Genomic DNA, 23,968 nt, shown 5'->3' with positions numbered 1-23,968 from the left:
GAATGTTAAAATTTTAATAATAACTCTTAAAAGTCTTCATACATCATTCTTTACCACTGCCTTCTATGCTTCTTTTTCGCCGAGCGCTTGACGAAAACATTACTCCTTCGGCTCGTAGTATTCTGACACTTTAATATCAACGTTCTGATGACTTAAACTCCATTTTTGTTCCGATTGGATCTTGTTGTGAACAGTGAAATGCCACAATATAAATAAAGATAAGATATAAGGATATGGCACAATGAAGTTATTCCAAAAGAATGGCAGGAATCGCTTATTGTCCCAATTCATAAATGAGGGGATAAGGAAGAACTTGAAAATTTTCGTGGCATGTCTCTTGTAAACACAGCCTACAAAATTCTTTTTTTAAATTCTTTTACAGTGTTTGAAACAATTTGCTGAAAATGTTATTGGGGACTATCAGAATGGTTTTCGTAGTAACAGATCCACTACAGACAACACATATTTGCAATTAAGACTATTAATGATAAAGTGTGGGAACACAAGGAGTCGGTTCATTATCCCTTTAAAGATTTCTTCAACATTGCAGCCGCCTATCGAGCGGTCAGTGCAAAGTTCTCCCGGTAACTCAATTTCTTCTCAGGGTATTCCATCTATCGCTCATAAAATCTGTGATTTTATATGCTTAGTTTTTTTACGTGGTTTCGTAAGAGACTCGGTCTGTTGAGATGCACATCATGGGACTACCTATACGCTCAAGTAAGGACCTGTGGCCGAAAACCTCAAAAAGAATCTTTCTTTTTGTCAAACTCATCAATTACTTATATCTACAAAACTTATTAGCTAACTTACAAACTAGCCGTTACCCAAAAAGAACTCAAAACACAGTCAGTTTCTAAAAGAAAAATATAAGAAAATTTATTGAATAAATCATGTTCAATGTAAGTTAATCTGAATTCTGGGTAGTATTATCTTAATACAGTGAAACCTCGATTCTCCGTTTTTCGAGGGACCATGAAAATAAAACGTACAACACGGGAAAACGGAACATCCGGGAATGAGTGAAAACCATCAACAATTTGGCTAAACATCACAAAAATGAAATATGTATAATTATAATCTTACAAAAACTCCTAAACCAAACCAAACTACAGCCCCAGTGGGACTTTGCCTGCCAAGCGACCGCTGTTCAGCCCGAAGGCCTGCAGATTACGAGGTGCACATGGTCAGTGCGACGAATCCCCTCGGCCGATATTCCTCGCTCTGTAGATCGGGGTCGCCATCTCACCATTAGATAGCTGCACAATTAAAGGTAATCACGTAGGCTGAGTGGACCTGGAATCACACTTATATCCAGGTAAAATTGCCTGACCTTGTCGCAATCGAACCCGGGCCCTCTGGATGGGAGGCGGGCATGTTAGACCGCGAAACCGCATTAATTACCGATACGCGAGTTCAAAATCTCGAGACTTTATATTCAGTTTTACAGGGGAATCTTCGTCAGTTTCCCGTGAAAACAACTTTCAGTTCAGCAACTTTGATTAGCCTAGCCAAACTCTTCGAAAATTCTAATAACGCCAAGCCAAACGACAATCGACCACAAGTAGTTTTTAATTCTCTCATCTAATAAAATAAAGCACATTAGATACAAAAGCACCCAAAATGATAGCGAAACCCGTTCATTTCTTAATCTTTCATTGTAATTTGGTCCCCGGTATACTGTTCGTAGTCAGTTTCTGAAAATCTCGTACCGCGCAAATTAGGTCTACATCGACTTTTTAAAGGTTATGTTGAACTCGAAAACATGGTTTCAAATGTAAGTATCAATTCTTAAAAGTTCTCGAATGCATTATATTCAATTCTGCGCGTCACAAATCCAATCAAATTGGAAAGATAAAAGAAATCTCAAAACTTCAGAAATTACGGTTATTCGTGACCTTGAGGTCATCTGTAAAGTGCGCTCGCTGCACATGTCAGTACGAGTTTGAAATGATACCAACCATTTAAAATGTAACGTGCGCAAATAAAACGACTGCGGTTTTTTGGTATTTTAACACGAAAACGTAAAATTTCCAGTCTTACAGTAATAGGCAATCCCAAAACCTCCCATGGCTTTCTTTTTTTAATTTTTTATGTAAGGTGCAACATCTGTTTTGGTCTCGCTAACATAATCATGTAGGATAATATCAAAAATACTGAATTTGTTTTAAGAAGGAGCAGTTTCGATTCCTGCCTGAAAGCCCAGTTACTCTGCAGTGCCCTGAGCAAAGTGCCGAAAACCTCTTCGGCAGTACGAACGAAAAAAATGTAAAAATATAAACATCTAACCCTGGACATAATATGGACGTTTTATAAGTGCGAACATTCGACGAAACTCGTTCCGTCTTCAAGCAGAGCTGTCGAATGCGCCGTGTCTCCTTGCAATTATTGTTGTGGCCACTTTCTGCTTTATGATTTTCCGAGATTCTCTAAACAATACCACCCGAATGCGATGATAAGGTGGTCCCTTATGCAAGTTCACCGCCGATCGCTTTTCCAGTACGGGTACAGTACTTGCTTTAATTATCGCAGTGACGGGGCGTTAACGCCAAGATCTATAAATATGCCATAGCCGTCCTTTCGTGAGATACAGTTTATTAAAAAACGATTGATCGAGGATTTAGCGTTGATGGGACTGGAATTTCTGGACGGTTGATCCGGGAAATCGTTTCTTCGAGGAACGGATAATGCGGGACTTTTACAACGTGATTTAATTACGATGCTCGCGGGACCACGTAATTTGAACGCATATTCCGGGAAAACGTATTTCCCGGGAACGGATAATCGAGGTTCCACTGTAATATTTAAGCATAAAGGATTAGAGTCAGCGCTGGCTCAAATAAAAGTAAAATAATTAAGCTTTAAATTATTTACATTCTTTCTCATTTAATGTTCAAATTCATATTAGTTATTTACTTCTATATTCGAAGCCATGTTCCGAAATGTAATTGATTTTCTCCAATTGTATTCAAGAGATCACTGAGCAATCACGGTCTCCATATAAATACTCATTGTGAATACTGTCACGCTAATTATATAAATTATTCTCACCACATTTAAGTCATCTCACAGTGATAAAAATGAATGGTTTGCTAAATTGAAACGTAATAAAAATTAAATGGGATAAAGTCAGATTGCGACTGTAAATCTGATCATATCTTTACGTATGTATCTCCCAAACAAACTCTTGCGTGAGTGTGAAATCGTAAAACTGCTCTCCAAATTTTCCATTCATAAATCTGAACTCTGATTATTTGGTCACTTATCTTGAATACGCTTAAATAACAACTTACGGGCTAAGACAATACCTCTCTAGAGCCTACGACATACGGCTCCTAACCAACCATTATCCTATTCTTTATATTTAAAACACTTCAGTTGAAATCATATCTGCGTGAAAAGAAATGAACAATCTATCTAACTGTTCAATTAGTTTCCGATCCACACACTCCTCCATCAACGGCTCAATGTGCTTTAGCTAACTGCTCTTACTCAATATCTCTTATGTGTACGAGCTACTCAACTCGTATGGACAGTACAGAATGAAATTAATACATATTATATTGAAACGTCACCGCACCAAAGAATATCACATGTATACTTAGCCATGAGCCTAGTAAACCGTATGTTAAAGAACTCTCTTGTACTCGGTACATGCCATTTACCAATGTCAGATAAAAACTGTCACGATTCACAATTCTACCAAAATACATGTCAATCTTACCTTAAAATGGTCATCTGCGCGATATTCACACTTTGACATATTCTTTCCATTTGACACAGAAACTCACCTCATGTAAATCTAACACAACGTTTCCTCGGCGAATAGCAATTCTTTCTCTTACCGCAGAATATAAACAAACATCTATATTTCAAGTATTCCTTAATATGCTCCAATAAATAACCACATTTCAACACCATTCAAATATACATTATCATACCACCGGCATACATATTGCCGTACACATATAGCTGAATACACCCAAAACTGTATGCCAAACATTTTAGAATTGCCTTGTAATAAACGCAGTTTAATAACCTTTTATCTTAAAAACAGCAGTTTGAGTTCAATGCCCTCTTACTATGAAGAAAGGAATACGTAACTTAACTATATTCATCTGTGTCGCGCAGGTAAATTCGTGACGTAATCTTTGTACAGGTAAACGAGATTAATCGAAATTTCACTAGTTATATAGACTCATTGCTACTAGGTCTTCACAAATAACACTTCTTTCATTTACTCATGCTAGTTTCTACTGTATGTATGCAAGTGCGGTAGCCTGTATATGATATAATAGAATTCTAATTCTACACTGCCATCTTATCTTATAGCCTTAAATATCTCACACTTCACTTTATGTTTCACACATGTTCTTAATTAATTCATAAATATCACCAATTAATCAGCACATGCTGAAGTTGGATTGAGGGTGTAGATTGCAAGAAACTACTCTACTAAAAAAATGTATGGACTTAGCTCGTCAGATGCTACGTTTGGTCTGGATGTCGCTCCATTCCTTGGTTGTGGTTAGACCCTTTGTTAGGATCTGGATCTCTGGTTGGATAACGTCTTCCTGGTCATCAGCTGGTCACATGGCTCGCCGGTCCAGTCCTCTTTTATTATTTATAAGCTTCATATCCGTATTGGTTGGTATCACTATATAGAAATAATATGAGTCACCACCTTATCAATACACTATTTTATTTACTACCAAACTGGTAAATAGGGTCAATACCGGTTTCGACCCCTAAGGGGTCATCCTCAGTTGACACATATAAATATCTATAAAAACATCACATATAATAGTTAAAGTTTAAAATTCATATGTCATTAGTATACTGGTGAGTACATCTTAGTTTGGATATGCATATATTATGGAATTTATAAGTTTGTTCTATTTGAGCTATTATGTAGGTTTTCTGTTCCTTTGTATACAGTGTCAAAAGTATTGTATTGGATGTAATTCATCCATTTGACAAAATGCTAGTGGATTGAATATGTACATTTACTGAGAGGTATATGCTATTCTATTTTACAATTTTTGTTTTACACAATATGGGGTAAAATTATTACATTTGCACACGTATGATGATATTAGGTACAATGTAGGGTCTTAAAGATGTACTATTTGGATTTTCAGTATCCTGATTACATTTCATGTAGTGGTTGTAAGGTAATCAGGATACTGAAAATCCAAATAGTACATCTTTAAGACCCTACATTGTACCTAATATCATCATACGTGTGCAAATGTAATAATTTTACCCCATATTGTGTAAAACAAAAATTGTAAAATAGAATAGCATATACCTCTCAGTAAATGTACATATTCAATCCACTAGCATTTTGTCAAATGGATGAATTACATCCAATACAATACTTTTGACACTGTATACAAAGGAACAGAAAACCTACATAATAGCTCAAATAGAACAAACTTATAAATTCCATAATATATGCATATCCAAACTAAGATGTACTCACCAGTATACTAATGACATATGAATTTTAAACTTTAACTATTATATGTGATGTTTTTATAGATATTTATATGTGTCAACTGAGGATGACCCCTTAGGGGTCGAAACCGGTATTGACCCTATTTACCAGTTTGGTAGTAAATAAAATAGTGTATTGATAAGGTGGTGACTCATATTATTTCTATATAGGTCCAGTCCTCATCGGCCGGTCCTCTGGCTCGCCGATGCTCATCCTCATCATCCTGTCCTCTGGCTGGCCGGTCCAATCATCATCAGCTGGTCTTGTGGCTCGCCGGTGCATATCCCCAGTTCAGTCCATCATGTAGATTTAGCAAACAATCATCATTCCAAATCTGCAGACAGCGTAGAAAATTCCTTTTGCGGAGCAATCAGTCATGATATATTCCATAGTTCTACTGCTATTCTAAACGACGAAGTTTTCTTCGGTTGGAATAAGTTCTCCGTATAAATATATTAAGTTTATAACCACAGGGGTAACTTTCTTCTCATACGAAATTATCGGTTCTGCAATATGGTGAGTCCTTATTCTTCAATCGCAGAGTGGTTGCTCACCGTACCCAAGTCAAACGTATCTCACCACAAATTATTTATTTCTATAATATCTCGTTTCTTTATAACATACGTAGGTGAATTATTTTATCGGATGTTATCGCCGATTGTAAACAGTCAATATCTTCCTCAGGAGTTTAAGATAATCTTCAAATGTAAAGCTTGGCTTGTATTTGCGTCTTACTTCCGCAGTTGAAATTTAAAGAGTATATCTTTAAACAATCATTCCGCTGCTATATTTTTTTCAAAAAAATTCAAAATAAGCCTCTACTGTCCTGCAGTGTCTTCCAAATCAGTCCGTTCCGTGACGTGCATGGTCTCCTATATGCCGTATTAATAAGAAGTTCATTGCCTTAATAGATCGCATGGGCCATACCTTCCTATGCCGCCATTTTGTAAATGGTCTACGAGATGCGAATGGGCACAACGTATATGATTCAATCCATAGAGAAGGGCTGTGGAACATCATGATGGAGTTTGGCCTTCCCATAAAATGAACATGTGCAAACTGTGTATGGATGGTAATGTTAGCTATGTTTTGCTCAAGGGCAGAATATAAAGCTTCTTCTGAGACAAGGGGATGCACTATCTCCTCTTCTATTCAACATTGCACTGGAAAAGATTATCAGGAAATTTGCTCTTGTACCTGCTGGCATCATATTGGGGAGACAACATAAAGTTCTTGCATATGCGGATGATATTGTTCTTATTGGCCGCAATGAATTAGAAATTAGGCAGTTATTTGCGGAACTAGAGGAAATGGCAGCAAAAATTGGCTTACGGGTAAATGATAAAAAGACGCATTAAATGGTTGTACAGAAACCAAATCATGAGGAGGTTGTTTTTGTCTGTAATGCTGGTCCGAGGGCGGCGATCGTGTTGCTGACTTTCATTACAAGATATTAGAATCATTCCGTATTGACGGTTTTCACTTCACAAAGGTGAAAAAATTGAGTGAATCCTCCTAATTCAATACATCATATATTCCACCATTAGATGGAGTAATCAAATTGAAACATGTTTTGGCTCGTTTGAGCCATCTTCAGTGAAAAGAAAAGTTGGCGGTGGTGGGTTGAAATAATTTATATAAAACACGCTAAAAGATGCCAAAAACATAATGAACAAATGAAAGAGAGCCTATACGGAAACAAAATTAGCACAATATACAAGATTTACATCATCATGTGGAGCAAAAAACAGCTCGCTGCAATAAAATTCAGTGAAACATAATTGAAACTAAAAACTGTGTTAACCTAAGAAGAAAAGAAATGAAAACAAATGATACAGATGGAAATGAACAATAAATGCACATAGTGAGGTTGCAGACCTCTTAGTTTACAAAATATTGGTTTTGTAACAATACAAAACGGGGTGAAATCACTGTCGAAAAATCAGGCAGAAAATCTATCTTTGTAGAAACCCATCACATTGAATTGGCTAGAATGGGAGCAGGAGCAAAAACGTTTGAGAAACCAAGCCTGACATAACGTGCAGGCGAAAAGCCTCTGACAAGGAAAAGCACCGATGAAATTTAAAGCTTTAAAACTGCAGCGTTTTCAATATCTTCTCAATCTAGCAGTCCCATTCTTGATTATAGTTTCATAATGTTGGCTGGTTGGTTTTCCTTATTATAAAAGGTCGGAAGGGCCACGGCATAAAATTGAGAAGCTGTGTTAGGGAGATGAGATGGATGGTAAACTGTAAGTGACCTAGTGGAAACCGTCAATGAAGTTCAAATCTGTAATGGAAAAAAATGAGGTTGTGTGAGAAACTTGGGCTGATAAGTAAAAAATGTGGAATGGTTGTGTAGAAAGTTTAAACTTAGTGTTTAGAAGGTGGTTGTCCTCACAAACGGCCTGGCCTTCTCAAAGTAACGGTCTCGTTTGCGCGATCGAGTCTATTGTTGGTTCAGCTGTGTTTGCGAGGATGGATGTGTTGCGCAGTGGAGGGGTGCACCTGTTGCTCCGACATCGTGAGCATTATTAACGAAATGGCAGGAAATATCTAACAGCACACTCTCCTCACTCGTAACGGTCCCACCTAAGCATAGCAGAAGCACGGGGCCAGTCCTACCAACTTTTGATGTTCAGGAACAAAAATCCCATTTATATTTGACCATATTTGTAACTACACATTTCTCAACATCTCGATTTTGATATTTTCACTTCTCTTTGAAGGATTCAATCAAGGTAAAGCCTGTGTTCATTTAAAATTTATTGTGCACTTCACATTCAGTGAAACACAGTGTTTCTCAAAGAGGACGTTTTCAACAAGGGGCACTAATATAAAGGATTTCCAAGATACAGTGTTTTATTATGCTTTAGCTCCATTCCATTGAACAACAGACATTCTTTAACATCAAATCACATGAAAATGCACACCTCTCTTTGTATTCATTAATCACACACGTGCTTATGATGCAGAGGATTCATGCACCCATCACCAAATTTATGTCCAGTGTTTTTTAACATGACATTCATTTTTAAGAGGCACCCTAAGAATACTTAAGAAGAGTCAATTATTTTAATGTGCTTTGATTTTAACATGATATTCCACTTTTTTCAAGAAATTAATTTTAAGGATACTCCATAAATGTTCCACTGCTTTTATGTATATTTTTGATGTGTGTCTTAGTTCATAATAGAATGATTATTCTTTACCATTAATTGTCAGCTGATAATGGGTTGAAACAAGTAAAACAAATATTGACCAATTACACCTCGTCATTAGTACAACAGGTATTGATTAGGTTGACGTTAAATCTCCATCAGGAATTACGATATAAATTTTATTCCGTATTAACGTTCTCACTTTCATAAAGTAAATGTTTACTAAATCCTCCTGTTCTTTACAATATATATATCAGGAAGTCAGAATGGATTAATTTCTGGGAGTAAACAGCCTAGAATACAGCTAACCTCGATCCCATTTTGTGCCAAAGCTCCAAGGGCCTTCGTGACCTGCACAGGTATTTCTTTTTTTTTTATCATCATCATCAGTAAACAGTTTGGCCTATGCCGACAACTTGGTCTTAATCGTAGATTATACCGAAAGCCTGCAGTCTAATATCTTGGAACTTGAAAATATATGAAATGAGTAAGGTATGAATATTAGCCTTTCCAAGACTAAAGTGATGTCAGTAGGTAAGAAATCTAAGAGAATTTAATGTACATTTGGGAGTAGAATGCTGGAATAGCTAGATAATTTCAAGTATTTAGGATGTGTGTTCTCCCAGGATAGTGGTATAGTAAGCGTGATTGAATCAAGGTGCAGCAAAACCAATGCAGTTGCGATCAGTGGTGTTCTGTAAGAAAGTTGGCTCTTGGATGAAACTATCTTTACACCTTTCTGATTTTAGACCAACTGCTTGATGGGAGTGGAAACTGGGTGGATTCAGGATATGTTATGAATAAGTTAGAAGTAACAGATATGAAAGTAGCGAGAATGATCGCTGAAACAAATAAAGTGGGAACATTGGCAGAAGGGTACTCAGAATGAGGAGATAAAGACTAAGTTCGGAATGAACTCAGTTGGTGAAGCTATACGCATAAACCAGCTCAAGTGGTGAGGTTATGTTGGGCCAATGGAGGAGGATAGGCTGGCAAGGAGAATAATGGAATCTATCATGGAGCGTAAGAAAAGTAGAGGGGGATCAAGAAGACGATGGTTAGACTCAGTTTCTAATGATTTAAAAATAAGAGTTATAGACCTGAACGAGGCCATAGAGCTAGTTACAAATAGAAGATTGTAGTGATGTTTAGTTGGTTCACATAGGCTTGCAGACTGAATGCTGAAAGGTGTAAGAGTTTATAATGAAAATATGATATGATATGTAGTAGTAGTAGTACATGCATCTTCATTGTAGACTTGCCTTTTTGTGTTCAGTCTGAAAGCTTATTATTATTATTATTATTATTGTTATTGTTATTATTATTATTCGTCCATCGATACAGCCATCTGTAGGTCATGTTTACACAGTCTACCTACCCTTCTTGTTGCGGTTTGCAGTCTCACAAAAGTCCCTCAAGTCTTTGATTTCTCTTTTCTTGCTCTTTCACAGAGTTGTTCCGTGGCTTGGCCAGTTGGTATTTGGGTGCATCGCTCATTCCCGTAACCTTTTTCTTAAATACTATTGTCCTATATCTCTTCCTCCTTGATACCTAGTTCTGCTAGGTCCGTTTGCTCCTGTGTAAGCTACCAAGGCTGTTTTATTTCCACTTTTATTTCGAGTATTCTGTTGGCCAACCCATCTCGATTCATCCTTTTAATGTGTCCATAAAAGTTAAGTCTCCTTTTCCTCATCGTCGTCATAATTTTTTTGATGGTTTTATAGTGTTCCATGTTCAATCTCAACTTATGTGACTTTCCTGGATCCAAGATTTTGTAGAAGGAATCTTCTTTCTCTTTTTTTTTTCAAAGAACTAGTCTGCCACCCTTGTCAGTTTTTCCACTCCATAAAGGCACTCTGTTCCGACCCTGTATGTTAACGTGTTAATTTGGCTTCAATGGAGGTGAAGTTGGACTTAGCATAATCTGAAAGTCATCTCCATACTCCTTACCCTCTCTTTTAATGCCTTCTTTTCATTTCCATTGGGAGTGAGAAATTGTCCCAGGTATTTAAATGTATGAATGCAGTGATTGTTCTCAAACTGTTACAATTCTTCAGTCATCTGTTTTGCCTGAGTCTATGAATCATATTTTCTTTGTCAAAGGAAATTCTTAATCCTGTTTTGGCTGCAACATTTTATAGGTCTTCATCTTGTTTCTTGGCTGTGTGAGGGTTACCTGTTATCAGAACAATGTCATAAGCAACAGCTAGACATTCCACCATGAAGGTAACCTTCCCACAAACTATCTTTACCCCATTCTGAGTTTCATTTTCAGTCTTTCTCAATACTGAGCAGAGTGGCTGCATGTGTTAATGTACTATGGTGCCAAACTCTATGTTCTGGAGATGAACGGCTTTGACCATACTGTTGGGCTGTCCTGAGTATGGTTTTCTGTGGTTTACCATTTTCACTTGCAGGCAAATGCCGGTACAATTTTTATATTCATAAGCTTCAGCTGATTCCTTCTGTCTCCTTACACAATTTAATTCACTATCATTCACTTCGTCTTCATTAGCTCCTCAACTAAGGTTGATGACAGGAAGGGCACCTGGCCATAAGATATGCCTCATCCCAGACCCTGTAACAGGCAACAGGACTAAGGGCTAGGCATACAAGATTGATTGATTGATTGATTGATTGATTGATTGATTGATTGATTGATTGATTGATTGATTGATTGATTTAGAAAGCCACATGTCAACTATTTAATATTATGTAGTACAAGGCAAGCATATTAAGTTTCCTGTGAAATATTACTGTAGCTGTATGAACTGTTGCAGAGTTCTGCTGGGGAAAATGTGAAGTACATTCCCTCTTAGTTAATTCTGCAAAGAATGGTTGTGAATTATTTGGTGTCGGGCTGAGTGGTTGACATTTCAGGCGCTGGCCTTCTGACTCCAACTTCAGGTTCGACCCAGGCTGTCCTCTTTTTATTAATTATTTATTATTATTATTATTATTATTATTATTATTATTATTATTATTATTATTATTATTATTATTATTATTATTATTATGATTATGAATATTATTATTATTATTATTATTATTATTATTATTATTATTATTATTATTATTATTATTATTATTATTAATAATCATATACAGTAGTATCAGCACACACTTTTTTTAAACATAACTGGTTTTTGGATACTAAGGTCCATCACCAGTGTTAGAATTTAAATTTAATTCCACACGAGTGTCTCATCCAAATTAGTTAAAATGAGTTTAAAATGTAGCCTTAAACTACTTCTGAACTGCATTAACCAGATCTCACACATCCCCAACTATGTTAGTACCTATTCCTGTTTGCCTTACATTATTGGTACCAGCGTGAAATACTACCACCTCCTTCCCTTCTACTTTCCTAACATCTGCCTTAACCTGATTTCTGGATAAGTGTACCTGGTTCTCTTTCCTTCACACACTTTCCCGTATATCTAACAATGGTGTCCCCCATGACCAGAGACTCAATATCACCCCCACCCCCCCAATTTGATCCCCTCCCTTCCTGGTCTCCTGATGACTGCAGAACCTACTTCCTCCTCCCTTTTCTCCCTCCCATGATCCCCCTCTTTCACTTCTTCCCTTTTCCCATCATCTACTCTATATTTCCCTTTCCTACCCTTTATTTTCCTCCTACATCTTCCCTCCTCTGCAACATTTCTCCGTTCATCTTCCCTCTGGTGTTCTACCTGCAGTGACTCGTACCAATTTCTCACCAATACCAGTCCTGAATTCTGCCCCTAAGTAGACCCTTTGGCTCTCAATTTCCTTCCCCACAAAACATTAGCCAACCTGTCTTCTATATCATCCCCCTTTCCTCCCCCTCCATCTTGTATACCTACCATATCCTATTACACTGATGTACAGCATTGTAAGACTGTGTGATCGTGATGGTATACAGTGTGCATAATTGTGTACTGCCCTAGGGTCTAAATGAGTGCGTAGGCCTAGTGTGATTTGTTTTAGTTTATAACCAATAGAGTGGATAACTAGAGTGGCTTAAAAATCTCCATTAGCTTGCGAGATATGAAGTTCGTAAGTTTTAGAGAGGGGGACAGTGTTATGTCACTGTTGCCTTAGTGTTATGTCACTGTTGCCTTACGACAGGATATTGTGCACCACAACCGTCTGTCTGCGAGTGTTTCTCAGTGTCAGCACATTGTTTGGAATGAATAATCTTGTCCAGAAAAGTGAAGTCTTATCAATTTGAACCATAGTGCACAACATCTAGACTAGAAAATGAACCACCGGCATCTGTTATTTTGAAAAGACAGGGAAACACCGACTGATGTAAGTGCAAACATTGTGAAGCGATGCCCACTCCTGCTCCAAGTTTCTGCTATAAAGAGTAAAACAACAAATGAAATGCACAAAAGTGTGATGTGTATTGTTTGGCACGAGGACTTTTCTAATGTTGTATTAAATTATAATGTGTTAAATACTGCACATTGTCTTCATATGGATGAAACAAATGAATTTCCCTTATGTGAGGGAAAGAGTGGCTATGAAAACTGATGCTAACTGGTGGTCCGTAGCCTTTCGTCAGTTTGTGTACTTGGTCAGTTCATGGACTTCTTTAGGAAGGGAGAAGAGAAAAATTATACCATCTTATGTAAAGTGAAGGCAATCCAAGAAAAATATATCCCTGGAAGAAGTACATACATAGGATTCCAGGCTGCTGAGGGGCAAGAACCGGAATGCTTTGATTAATAACAAATTTAAAAGTGTATTTAGAATATTTCAAATTACTTAGTTATGTATGTGGATGCATGCTTTGCAAGAGGAATAGATTTCATTCCCCTTATATTTAGCATGGGCGCGCAACCCGCCCCCCCATCCCCTTATTTTTTTTTTCTTTCTTTCTATTTTGTCTCAAGAGTTTGGCCTTGTATTTAATTGATAGTTCATAGTCCTGCTCTCTGAAATGTGTAGAACATAGGAAACTGTTGGGTTGGTGAAATGCACGAAAGTGTGATGTGTATTGATTTGGCACGAGGATTTTTCTATGTTGTATTAAATTACAGTGTGTTAAATACTGCACATTGTCTTCATATGGATGAAACAAATTAATATCCCTTGTGTGAGTTCGACTGTCTGATTCTGTTACACCTGCTAACAGAGTGCAGGAGGCTGCTCTAAAACAGTGACGCCGCTCACTCAAGCGCTGTGCCAGTTTTCGACTGATGTCTCCTGACCAGTATAAAATAATGTAATAGGGTTTTCAGCACATTGATTAAAATTTAATCCTGCATTCAGTCAGTTGTCTGGGCCTTTAAATGGTGAAGGGGAAAAAGAAAAAGAAAGATATCTAACATAATTTTTCTGCAGCTGTTGGAACTGTTGCCACAACTCTCATGACAAATTATATTAATAAATTTGTCTTCAGTTCATTGTGTTTGTGTGATATTGAGATACTGACATTGGCAGCGATGCTACTGGGGCTGAAATGTGCTCAGTGAAGGCAGGAAGCTTGACTTACACATTTGGGTGTGTTTGGGGAATATCATCCCAGGTCATGCCAGATAGTCAAATGTTCCATTATGTCTGTGGGCTGAACCAAATGAAATGCATTCAATGATGATGGTGGTGGTGGTGGTCTAGCTCGTCATAACAACTGTTGTATTAGGGTATTGAGAGAGGTGCACTCGGACCACAACACACACTTATGAAGGAAACCAACTTTGGTGCTTTCTTTAATATAGCTATGAGCTCTGTGCTGATTGAGTGATCATAATTGCAAGGTGCACTCATTGGTGTTTTGTTTAAACAAATGGGTAAAAGTTACAGTGATGCAAAAAATGATGTATATTTGTTAAGAGAAATGTTATTTCAGCCTCACTGCACCTGATGCACTTGAAAAGCCACTGCTGATTACATAATGTAATGCAAGTTCATCAAGGGAAGAGTTAAACAAAACTTTTTTTAAATCTAATTTTCTCAATCCATTAAGTAGACCACAATGAGTCAATTTTAAATTTAGGTTTAAGGCCCATTAAACATCACATATATTTATTTTGGAACAAAACAAAGTATAAAATTGTTTTACAGTGTAATTATGACAGTGATGGAATAATGATGGAAAATCAGGAATATTTGTAATATCAAATTTCTCATTCACATTCCTGAGATATGAACATCTGTTCCTCCTCTGAAATAGAGGTCCTCCCTATAACCTGCAGAATACTTTGTTGAATTTAGATCAAATTTTTTTCAGGCATGCCAACCTGATGTTAAATCTCTTCTCGCTGATGGTGGATGCTAGTGTACCAGACATTGCATTAGAACCTGACAAGGCTGTTAAGAAAGTGCAGGACAAACTGAGACTGGACCTGGGTGATGAGGAAGCTGTCCACTACATGCAGAACCTGCTGGATCTGTCTGTCACAGCTGTCATGGCAGCACTGGTAGAGCAGCTGCACAAGTTTGCACAGTACTGGCGCAAGTGAGAGAGATGGAGGGGTCGTGTTTATTTCAGAACAGATTTCCATTTCACTTCTAACAGTGAACTGACAAAAGACTGTTATATTTTTTTTATGTAAAATAATTTCTTTTATACATATTTATAGAAGTAAGTTTAGTTTTATATATTACAGTCCTGAATTTTGTACATATTGTCCTTTCATAGTTGCTGGGTGAATGGAGGAGGAGTTTGTATATAGTCCTTGTATGTTGTGTTCCTCCAATGAGATGAATGGATATTGCTTGAAAGTTTTGCACATTCTTGTTAGGGTACTAATACAGTGTTATCAGTAGGTTGTGGAATGTAAGGCTGGGAACTGTTTCCTTGTTTTTAACAACTTTTCGACAAATGTTCCTCATTGTAATGGTCCACACTATGCTGTAATATTTTATTAAACACATAATTGCGTGTCATTTAAGGAACAATATCCCTCAATTATAATGATAAATCATTTTTACACCTCAACTTGGAAAATTAATTGGATTATTTGCCTTTCGAATGTTTTATAGAAGCAAGTTCTCTAACCACCTCTGTAAATTAGAATGGAATATTCATGTTTCAGAAATATCTTTTCAACGGATACATATTCTTCATTGAACTTCTCTGTAAAATATGACCCTAAAGTACAGCACAGTAGGTATATATATAGACATTTCAACTTTTTCACCTCCAGCTTAGGCCCTTGTATTTTAAACTAACTCTTGCTCACTGCATTGAAATTTAAGTGTCCCAGAAAATTCTTCCTTCTTCAGTAGATTGCTTGAATTGTGTAATTCTATGCATGGAACATTTTGCCTGGGAAAACATGTCTGTCATATGGAAACAAACAAATTTTTGGTTTGTTTACCAACACAGGATGATGAACCTCAATAGTTTCTAACTATTAGGTTATCACAAAAATAGTGTTTAGAGGAGAGACTTTATTCTCTCTTTTGCTAAATATATTACTTCACTTTCAGACTTCATTAAGATGTATGTCGGTAGAGTGAAAAAAAAAAAAGTTGCAATTGTTGGTATTCCCAATAGTTATTCTTATAATAAGTAATGCATTCAATTGAGAACATTCTTGACATAAAATTCCACTGGATGTATGTCCCTTCCATATACGGTATCTGCTCATCTCTCTGTTGTTGTCGTGCACAGTATTCACAACAAAGACTGGCTTGTCTCGGTACCTTACATAGTGAAATGGTCTTCCTATGATGTGTGCTAATCTACCATTAACCCCAAATAGTAACAATGTACTCAAAGTTGTAACCTCGAATATAATGTGGTTATTTGAGGTGGAGAATTGTGATGAGAATTTGTATTTATGTATGTGTCTCGAGAGCTATTGTTCCTTAATTGACACAGAAGAGTTTCTTGTGATATGAAGTGGCAGCTTTGAGGGACTGACAGAATCAAATAATTCCTGTTTGTAATACTCGTTCGAGAATGTTTGTTAAGTACTTATTCTTTATTCTGATGTTTTATCTTCCTGCAGTTACATAGTTTTGTAAATGTACTGTACTTAACATTTCAGTAATAATATAAGATAAATAAGTTATTGAGATGTCGCTTATAATTTCTTGTTTTTTGTTGATCATAGCAACATCCGTATTTGTATATACTGCGTCATGATTGGTATACATGTGATACATAGTGTAAATAATGCCCTGGCAGTTGCCTTTGCTATGTTCTGAAATGTGTTCAGGCACTTGACAAATCATTAAATTTTCGTCACACTAGATTTAATTTAGAATTGAAGTTGTATTTATTTGAAATATTCAGCTGCAAGTGCCAGCTGATTATGTTTTCAATGACACTTTTGTTCAAAATATTTCTTTTAAGTAATCTGATGTAGGAGCGAAAAATTTCATTGATGGTAGAGATGTTTTAGTAATGTGCCTTCAGATTTCAGGTAGACATTGCCAGGTTCTTGTTTGTAGATAAAATTTAAACAATGTACTTCCACTTTGAAATGTATTGTTTGCAGTCCTAAAGAAATACACAAGTTTCTTTTGCAATTAAATATATTGTTTGAACCTCCATTTCACTCAGTGTCTTGCATTCACCACTGCTTTCCTCCCATAGGTACCTGGTGCCAAAGCTTAGTGGAATTGCTTCTCTCTTTGTGATCATAAATAACTCTGGATCAGTTCTACCCAGTTTGTAATGTGAAAAGGTCTAAGCTTATGAATTGTATTTAGAAACATATTTCAGTCAGCTCTTGGTTACTAGGATGTTGAACAGCTTCAGTTAATGACTTAATATTAGCAAAATTATGTACTTGAACAGTGTTTGACCAGAAAATTATTTTTGGCAACCACCAGTCATGGGCACTTTTAATAATGATGTTAAATTACTAGTTTGTTTATAAAGAGTCTTATAAAACATGTAAGTATCCATTATATACTTTTTATAACAATTGTGGACCTGTGTGCCCATCTGGTGTCACTTTTTATGGGTAGGAGCCACAGACGAAGAACACATCCATAGTATCTTCTACCTGTTCTAAAAGAGGCGACCTGGCGCAGAAATGGAGTATGAAATTACAATTGTGAATTGAATTCATCCACAGGTAATCCCTGCCTGTCGAAGGAGGCGACTAAAAGGGTAATGCGGCCATTGGTCTCTTTTCGAGGATTAGTTGCAAACCAATCAAAATTCACATACGTGCTGTTTGGGGAAGGGCATATTAAGTGTTCGACTATGCTTAAAAGCCCAGACTGTACCCATAACCCATCAGGTGGGAGCGCCATGCACTGTGCAGTAGTAACCACTTGACAATGTATGTCCCTGCACTGCCACATGACATAGCATATGTATTATTATTATTATTATTATTATTATTATTATTATTATTATTATTATTATTATTATTATCATTTCAGCCATCTATGGGCTGTGATTACGCAACTTCCATTGCTTTCTCAAGTTCTCACTCCTTCCTCTTTCGCCAGTATTCCTTCATCCATTGGCTTGCTCGTGCTCATTCTTCTGCCGAGAATACTCTATTCTTCCTAGTTTTCTCATCAGCTAGGTCCTTCACCTCCGCAACTCTCTGCCTGAAGATTTTTCTGTTTGTTATATCTTCTGCCGTGATCCCACATTTTTCTAAATCTCGGTGGACTTCTTTTACCCATGGGACTTGTCTTCCTGTTCTCCTGGAAGGTGAGGATCCCGTTGGTGAGTCTCTCTGATCCCATCCTTTTAATATGTCTGTAGAACATCAATCTCCTCTTTTTCATTGTAGTGGTGATGTTTTGAAATTGTTGGTATAGTTCTTGGTTTGGTCTCGTGCAACATAAACTTGTCTGATTTTCTGGGTCCAAGAATCTTTCTAAGGAACCTCCTTTCTTTCTTTCTTTCTTTTCCAAATCTGAGAGTCCGTTTGTGGCTATTGTCTCAGTTGCATATAAACATCCAGGTTTGACTGTCGTGCTGTAGTGCTTGAATTTGGGCTGGTAGGAGAGAGACTTAGATTTGTAGGTGTTCTGACATAATCTAAATGCAGTTTCCATCTTTCTTGCATGCTCTTCAATTGCTGCTTTCTCATTCATGTTTGGAGTCAAAATCTCTCCTAGGTACTTAAATTTTGTAGCTCTTTGATGTCGCCGTACTTCGTCCTCATTGTCCAGGTTGGGTCAATGGTATTTATGTTCATGTACTCCGTCTTCTCAAAAGATATTTGCAATCCTGTTTTGTCTGCTGTTTCTTTGAGGACTTCAATCTGTTTAGTTGCACTTTGCAAATTCTCTGCAAAAAAGACTATCATCTGCAAATGCGAGGCATTCAAATTTAAGCCCAGTTCTCTTGTCAGTATTCGGGAGATAGTGGGTTCGAACCCCACTGTCGGCAGCCCTGAAGATGGTTTTCAGTGGTTTCCCATTTTCACACCAGGCAAATGCTGGGGCTGTACCTAATTAAGGCCACGGCCGCTTTCTTCCTATCCCATTGTCGCAAAAGACCTGTCTGTGTCGGTGAGACGTAAAGCAACTTGCAAAAAAAAAAATAATTTCTCTTGTGACCTAATCTAGTTCCATTTGGAAAGTTGAACTTGCTCATTTCTTTTCGCCATTCCCTGATAACTTTCTCTAAAACACAGTTGAACAAAATTGGAGAGAGGACATCTTCTTGTCTCAAACCTGTTTTGATTTCAAAGGGCTTTGACAGTTCTCCTAAGAATTTTACCTGCGATTGTGTGTTTTTTAGTGTTTGATGAATCAGGGTTGTTGTCTTATTGTCTATTCCAAATTCCTTAAGCACTTCCATTAGTGTGTCCCAGTCTATGGAGTCGTATGCTTTTTTTTTAAATCCACGAATGTCATCACTTTCTTATCTGCTGCTAATGTCTTAGTTTTTATTAAGGTCTTGATGGTAAAAATCTGTTCTGCACATGACCACCCCTTTCGAAGGCCAGCTTGATGTTCTCCTAATTGTTCATCTATATGTCCTTCTATCCTACGCTTGAGTGCTATAGAAAGTATCTTATAGGCTACTGGCAAAAGTGATATCCCTTTATAGTTATTGACATTCGTTTTGTCTCCTTTCTTGTGCAGGGGGTGGATGACAGCCTCCCTCCATTCTTCTGGGATCTCTCCTATGTACCAGATCTGTTGAAAAAGTATTTTAAGTTGTTCCAGGAAGTTATCCTCTGCATATTTCAGAAGTTCAGCAACAATTGAGTCCTTGCCAGATGCTTTGTTATTTTTCAAGCTCTTGATGATTTCCTTTATTTCGTTCTTATCTGGCAGGGTTGATTCATGCAGTGTGCTTTCTGGTTTCTGGAATGTCAGTTTTTCTTGAGGTGGATCACAGTTAAGCAGTTCTTTGAAATATTTAGCCAAGTGTTCACAGTTCTGTTTGTTGCTCATAATCAGCTTACCTTGATCATTTTTGAAACAAATGTTGGGTGACGAATAACCTCGAAGTTTTGTCTTAAACGTCTGATAGAAGTTCCTGGTGTTGATTCTCTTCTATCTCTCAGCTGGTCTCTTTCGAACCTTCTTTTGGCATTCTTGAACACCTTTGCTGTCCTTTTCCTTTGGATCTTAAATTCTTCGGTTCTGTTTGTTGGAGTTCCACTTGTTCCAAGCTTCTGATCGTCTTCGTAGAGTGTCTTCACACTCATCATTCCACCATGGATGTTTCTTCTTCTTAGCAAGAAAAATTGTTTTGCTGATTGCTGAATCTTTCAAGCCATTTTGTTCCACTCGTAAGACTCCGTGTCGAGTTCTTTCTGATACTTTCACTACTATTTCTTTGCTGACTTTGAGTTCTTCAGTTCTGTACTTCTGTATTCTGAGGGGTTTCTTTGTACAGTTACAAGGTGTGGGCTTCACTTTTATCCTTGTTGGATAGTGGTCGGAATCAAAATTAGCACCTTTCTGCACTCTAACATTTATTATTTCCTTCGGGCTGGTGGTCGCCACATGGTCAATTTGGAATTCTCCTAACATTATTTTCATGCCAAATGATTCACAAATGTCTATCAGTCTTTCACCATTTCTGTTTGTCATTTTGTGAGCCGTGTATGTTCCAACGATGTTTCGAAATTTTCTCTTTTCCAATCTGAGCATTAAAATCTCCCATCAAGATCTTGACATGTTTTTCTGGGATTCTGAACAGTTTTTCTTCAAGTTGTGACCAAAATTCTTCTACTTTCTCTGGATTTTTTCTGTTATTTTCATTAATTGGAGCATGAGCATTGAAGATGGAGTACAATTTGTTTCCACTTGTGAAAGTCAGTACAGACAGTCTGGGAGATGGAGACCTGAAGTCTACTATAGATTCCGTTATAGAGTTGTGAATAAAGAAGGCTGTCCTGAGTATTAACACTGGATTCTTGGTTTTCTCCGACTTAACTTTGATAGCTGGCCGTTCTTTCAGTATTCTGTAGTTTTCAATAGCCGACACTTCATCTGAAATAAATCTTGTTTCTTGGACCGCTAGAACTTTGATCTTATATTCGAGTACTCTGATCAGTTCCTTTTGTTTATTAACTTTCAAAAGGGTGTTCACATTGAGTGTGCCAAAGAAATGCTTCTCTTTCGTTCTGAGTTTGCAGGGTGATGGATCCTCTGGCTGATCCAAACATGATAGTGTAGGGCCCCCGGAATCCTTTGCCCTACTTGAACCAGAACTCTGGCCCCAGATTAAACCGGCTGGGGTACTAGCTTCCGTACATTTTGCCATGTTAGAAGCGTGGTTTCAGGTTTGGGGGATAGGGTAGAACCCCATCCATAGGTAAAACAAAGTTGGTGAGACCTGGAGTTATAGAACAGCCGTCCCTAACATGGAATCAGACGACCAGGAAGCCGCCCGATTCGGGAACAGTCACGCCTGGGTTTTAAGTCGCTTCTCTTTTTGGGGTGTGCTCCCTTAGGTTCTTCCGCTCTCTGTGCCGTTGGGAAATAGATAGATTCCTCTTTCGCCGCTGAGACCGTAGACCAGTTTTGCCTAGTAACCCTGAGCAGGAGCCCTATAACAGGATGCTACCATCCGGAGCCAGATGGACCCTGATTTTTTCACGAGGTTGATACTCCTCCCACTCCTTCCTCATCAATTATTATTATTATTATTATTATTATTATTATTATGTCCGACTCGTTGGCTGAATGGTCAGCGTACTGGCCTTCGGTTCAGAGGGTCCCGGGTTCGATTCCCGGCCGGGTCAGGGATTTTAACCTTCATTGGTTAATTCCAATGGCCCGGGGGCTGGGTGTTTGTGCTGTCCCCAACATCCCTGCAACTCTCACACCACACACAACACTACCCTCCACCACAATTACACGCAGTTACCTACACATGGCAGATGCCGCCCACCTTCATCGGAGGGTCTGCCTTACAAGGGCTGCACTCGGCTAGAAATAGCCACACGAAAATTATTATTATCATCATCATCAATGTTTTCTTATTAATTCTAAATATGTTATGCCTATGAGGACGGGAGCTCTGGTGCTCAGTGCCTCATGTTGAGTTGGTGTTCCGCAAAGCCTGAGGTGACCAGGTTGGCTAAGGAGAGACAAATCAGGCCACGGGGGATAAACTCAGCAGCCAAAGTCAAAGTGGAAGAACATAAATCCTTGAATCTGGTTTGTGGAGTCATTTTCCACCGCAACCTGAACCAGAACACTGATGATGAGCTGATGGAAGACATGAAGAACCATGACTTGACACATGTCTGGAGCAGAGAAAGTCATGGTAACAACCTATCACTGGAATGTGAGGTTGTACATCCCACCTCCCATGCAGTGCCAAAGTTCTGGACAAATGTTATCTTGTTCGAATTGGTCTGTGTGGTACACATGGAAAAGATCATGGCGCGGAACAGTACACACCTCCAAACAGGTGCACTAACTTCCTTTGGTCTTCATTCCGAGATAGAAACTGTCCTATCTTGCACGCGTGCGTGCACGCTGGAGGAAAGAAATGATGTAATAACTACGCTACCGTTCTAATTAGATGTATCCTGATTATAAAATACTAGGAATAAGAGGCTAACTATAGAAATGAATAGCTATACTAAATACTTACTCTGCTGGCCAAACGTTTCTGGAGAAGCATTGAACTGTTAAAGAATGGACTGAGATTGAAACAAAACAACATACCTATGCAAGAAATTGATAAATATATATTATAAAAATAATACTTGACAATAAAACTATGTTTTGTATATTACATCTGAGCAAGAAATAGACAATAGAAACTCCACTTTGTTGCAAGTACACTTTGATCTATTCTTGGCATTCTCAGAACAAGTTTTTCTAACACTGATGCAGGTATATTTTGCCAGGCATTCTCCAAGAGCCCCACAGCTTTTCCAATGGAGAGGACACTCTTTTCGGACTTGCCGATCCAATTCCTCCCTGCCGGGCTGAGTGGCTCAGACGGTTGAAGCACTGGCCTTCTGACCCCAACTCGGCAGGTTCGATCCCGGCTCAGACCGGTGGTATTTGAAGGTGCTCAAATATGTCAGCCTCGTGTCGGTAGATTTACTGGCGCATAAAAGTACTCCTGCGGGACAAAATTCCGGCACCTCGGCGTCTCCGAAAACCGAAAAAGTAGTTTGTGGGACGTAAAGCCAATAACATTATTATTACCAATTCCTCCCACAGCAGCTCAATTGGATTTAAGATTGGTAGTGTGCCATTCCATTAAAAACAATTCCCCAGAGTTTTGTTTGTTTTGCAGATAATTCATGCAATAGCGAGACGTGTGTCTGGGGTCATTGTTATGTTCGAGGAAAAACCCACATTGCTGTTCAGACAGAAGAGCATAACATGATAGGGTGGAATGGTAGCCGTTTTTGTCCAGTGTTCCTTGAATTTGGTTCAGTCTACCACCTTCACTGAATGTGATAAAACTCCAAACCATCACAGAGCCCCTCCAGACTACCCTCCATGTTTCACTGTAGGTGTTATACAGTAGGATGCTTTTTTTTTTTTTTCTCATGCTGAACATCAAATGTAAACTCATTGGCGTTGCCTGAATACCTCCAAAACTTGGTTACATTAACATATTCTGTCATTAAACAATCATCAAACATATTCGTGCGGGTACGTATGTTTTGTCCGGAAACTTTTGACCGGCAGTGTGTATAGACAGATTAATTACTGTGATTACTACTACTACTACTACTACTACTACTACTACTACTTGCAAACAGAAAAAGCAAGCAAGATAGGCTACTGAATAAGAATAGTTATGCTACAATTCTAAACTGCAGTTAAGCCTACCCTAATTGCAATAGAATTTTAGTAAGGGTAAATTTTTGGAGATTTCCCCTGCTAACAAATATTTTGCAATAATAAGATAAGCATGCTCATTTCTAATAAAATAACTACACTACAATAATGCT

At 37.9% G+C, this 23,968-nt stretch overlaps 1 protein-coding gene across 3 annotated transcripts in view; it reads left to right on the top strand.

Annotated features, from left to right (window-relative positions):
- Pi3K59F (phosphatidylinositol 3-kinase 59F) overlaps window positions 1–17,156 on the top strand; it is a 184,771-nt gene extending 167,615 nt beyond the window's left edge. For all 3 annotated transcript variants that reach the window (XM_067137214.2, XM_067137213.2, XM_067137212.2), the window contains one exon: window positions 14,881–17,156. In XM_067137214.2, coding sequence (XP_066993315.2) covers window positions 14,881–15,112 — 232 coding nt within the window. In that variant the 3' untranslated portion in view covers window positions 15,113–17,156. The remainder of the gene's footprint in view (window positions 1–14,880) is intronic.
- Window positions 17,157–23,968: the final 6,812 nt, after the last annotated feature.

The sequence above is a fragment of the Anabrus simplex genome, chromosome 1 (genome assembly GCF_040414725.1).
Source record: "Anabrus simplex isolate iqAnaSimp1 chromosome 1, ASM4041472v1, whole genome shotgun sequence".
In the NCBI taxonomy this organism is placed as follows: Eukaryota; Metazoa; Arthropoda; class Insecta; order Orthoptera; family Tettigoniidae; genus Anabrus; species Anabrus simplex.
This window is presented reverse-complemented; position numbering and strand designations above follow the sequence as displayed.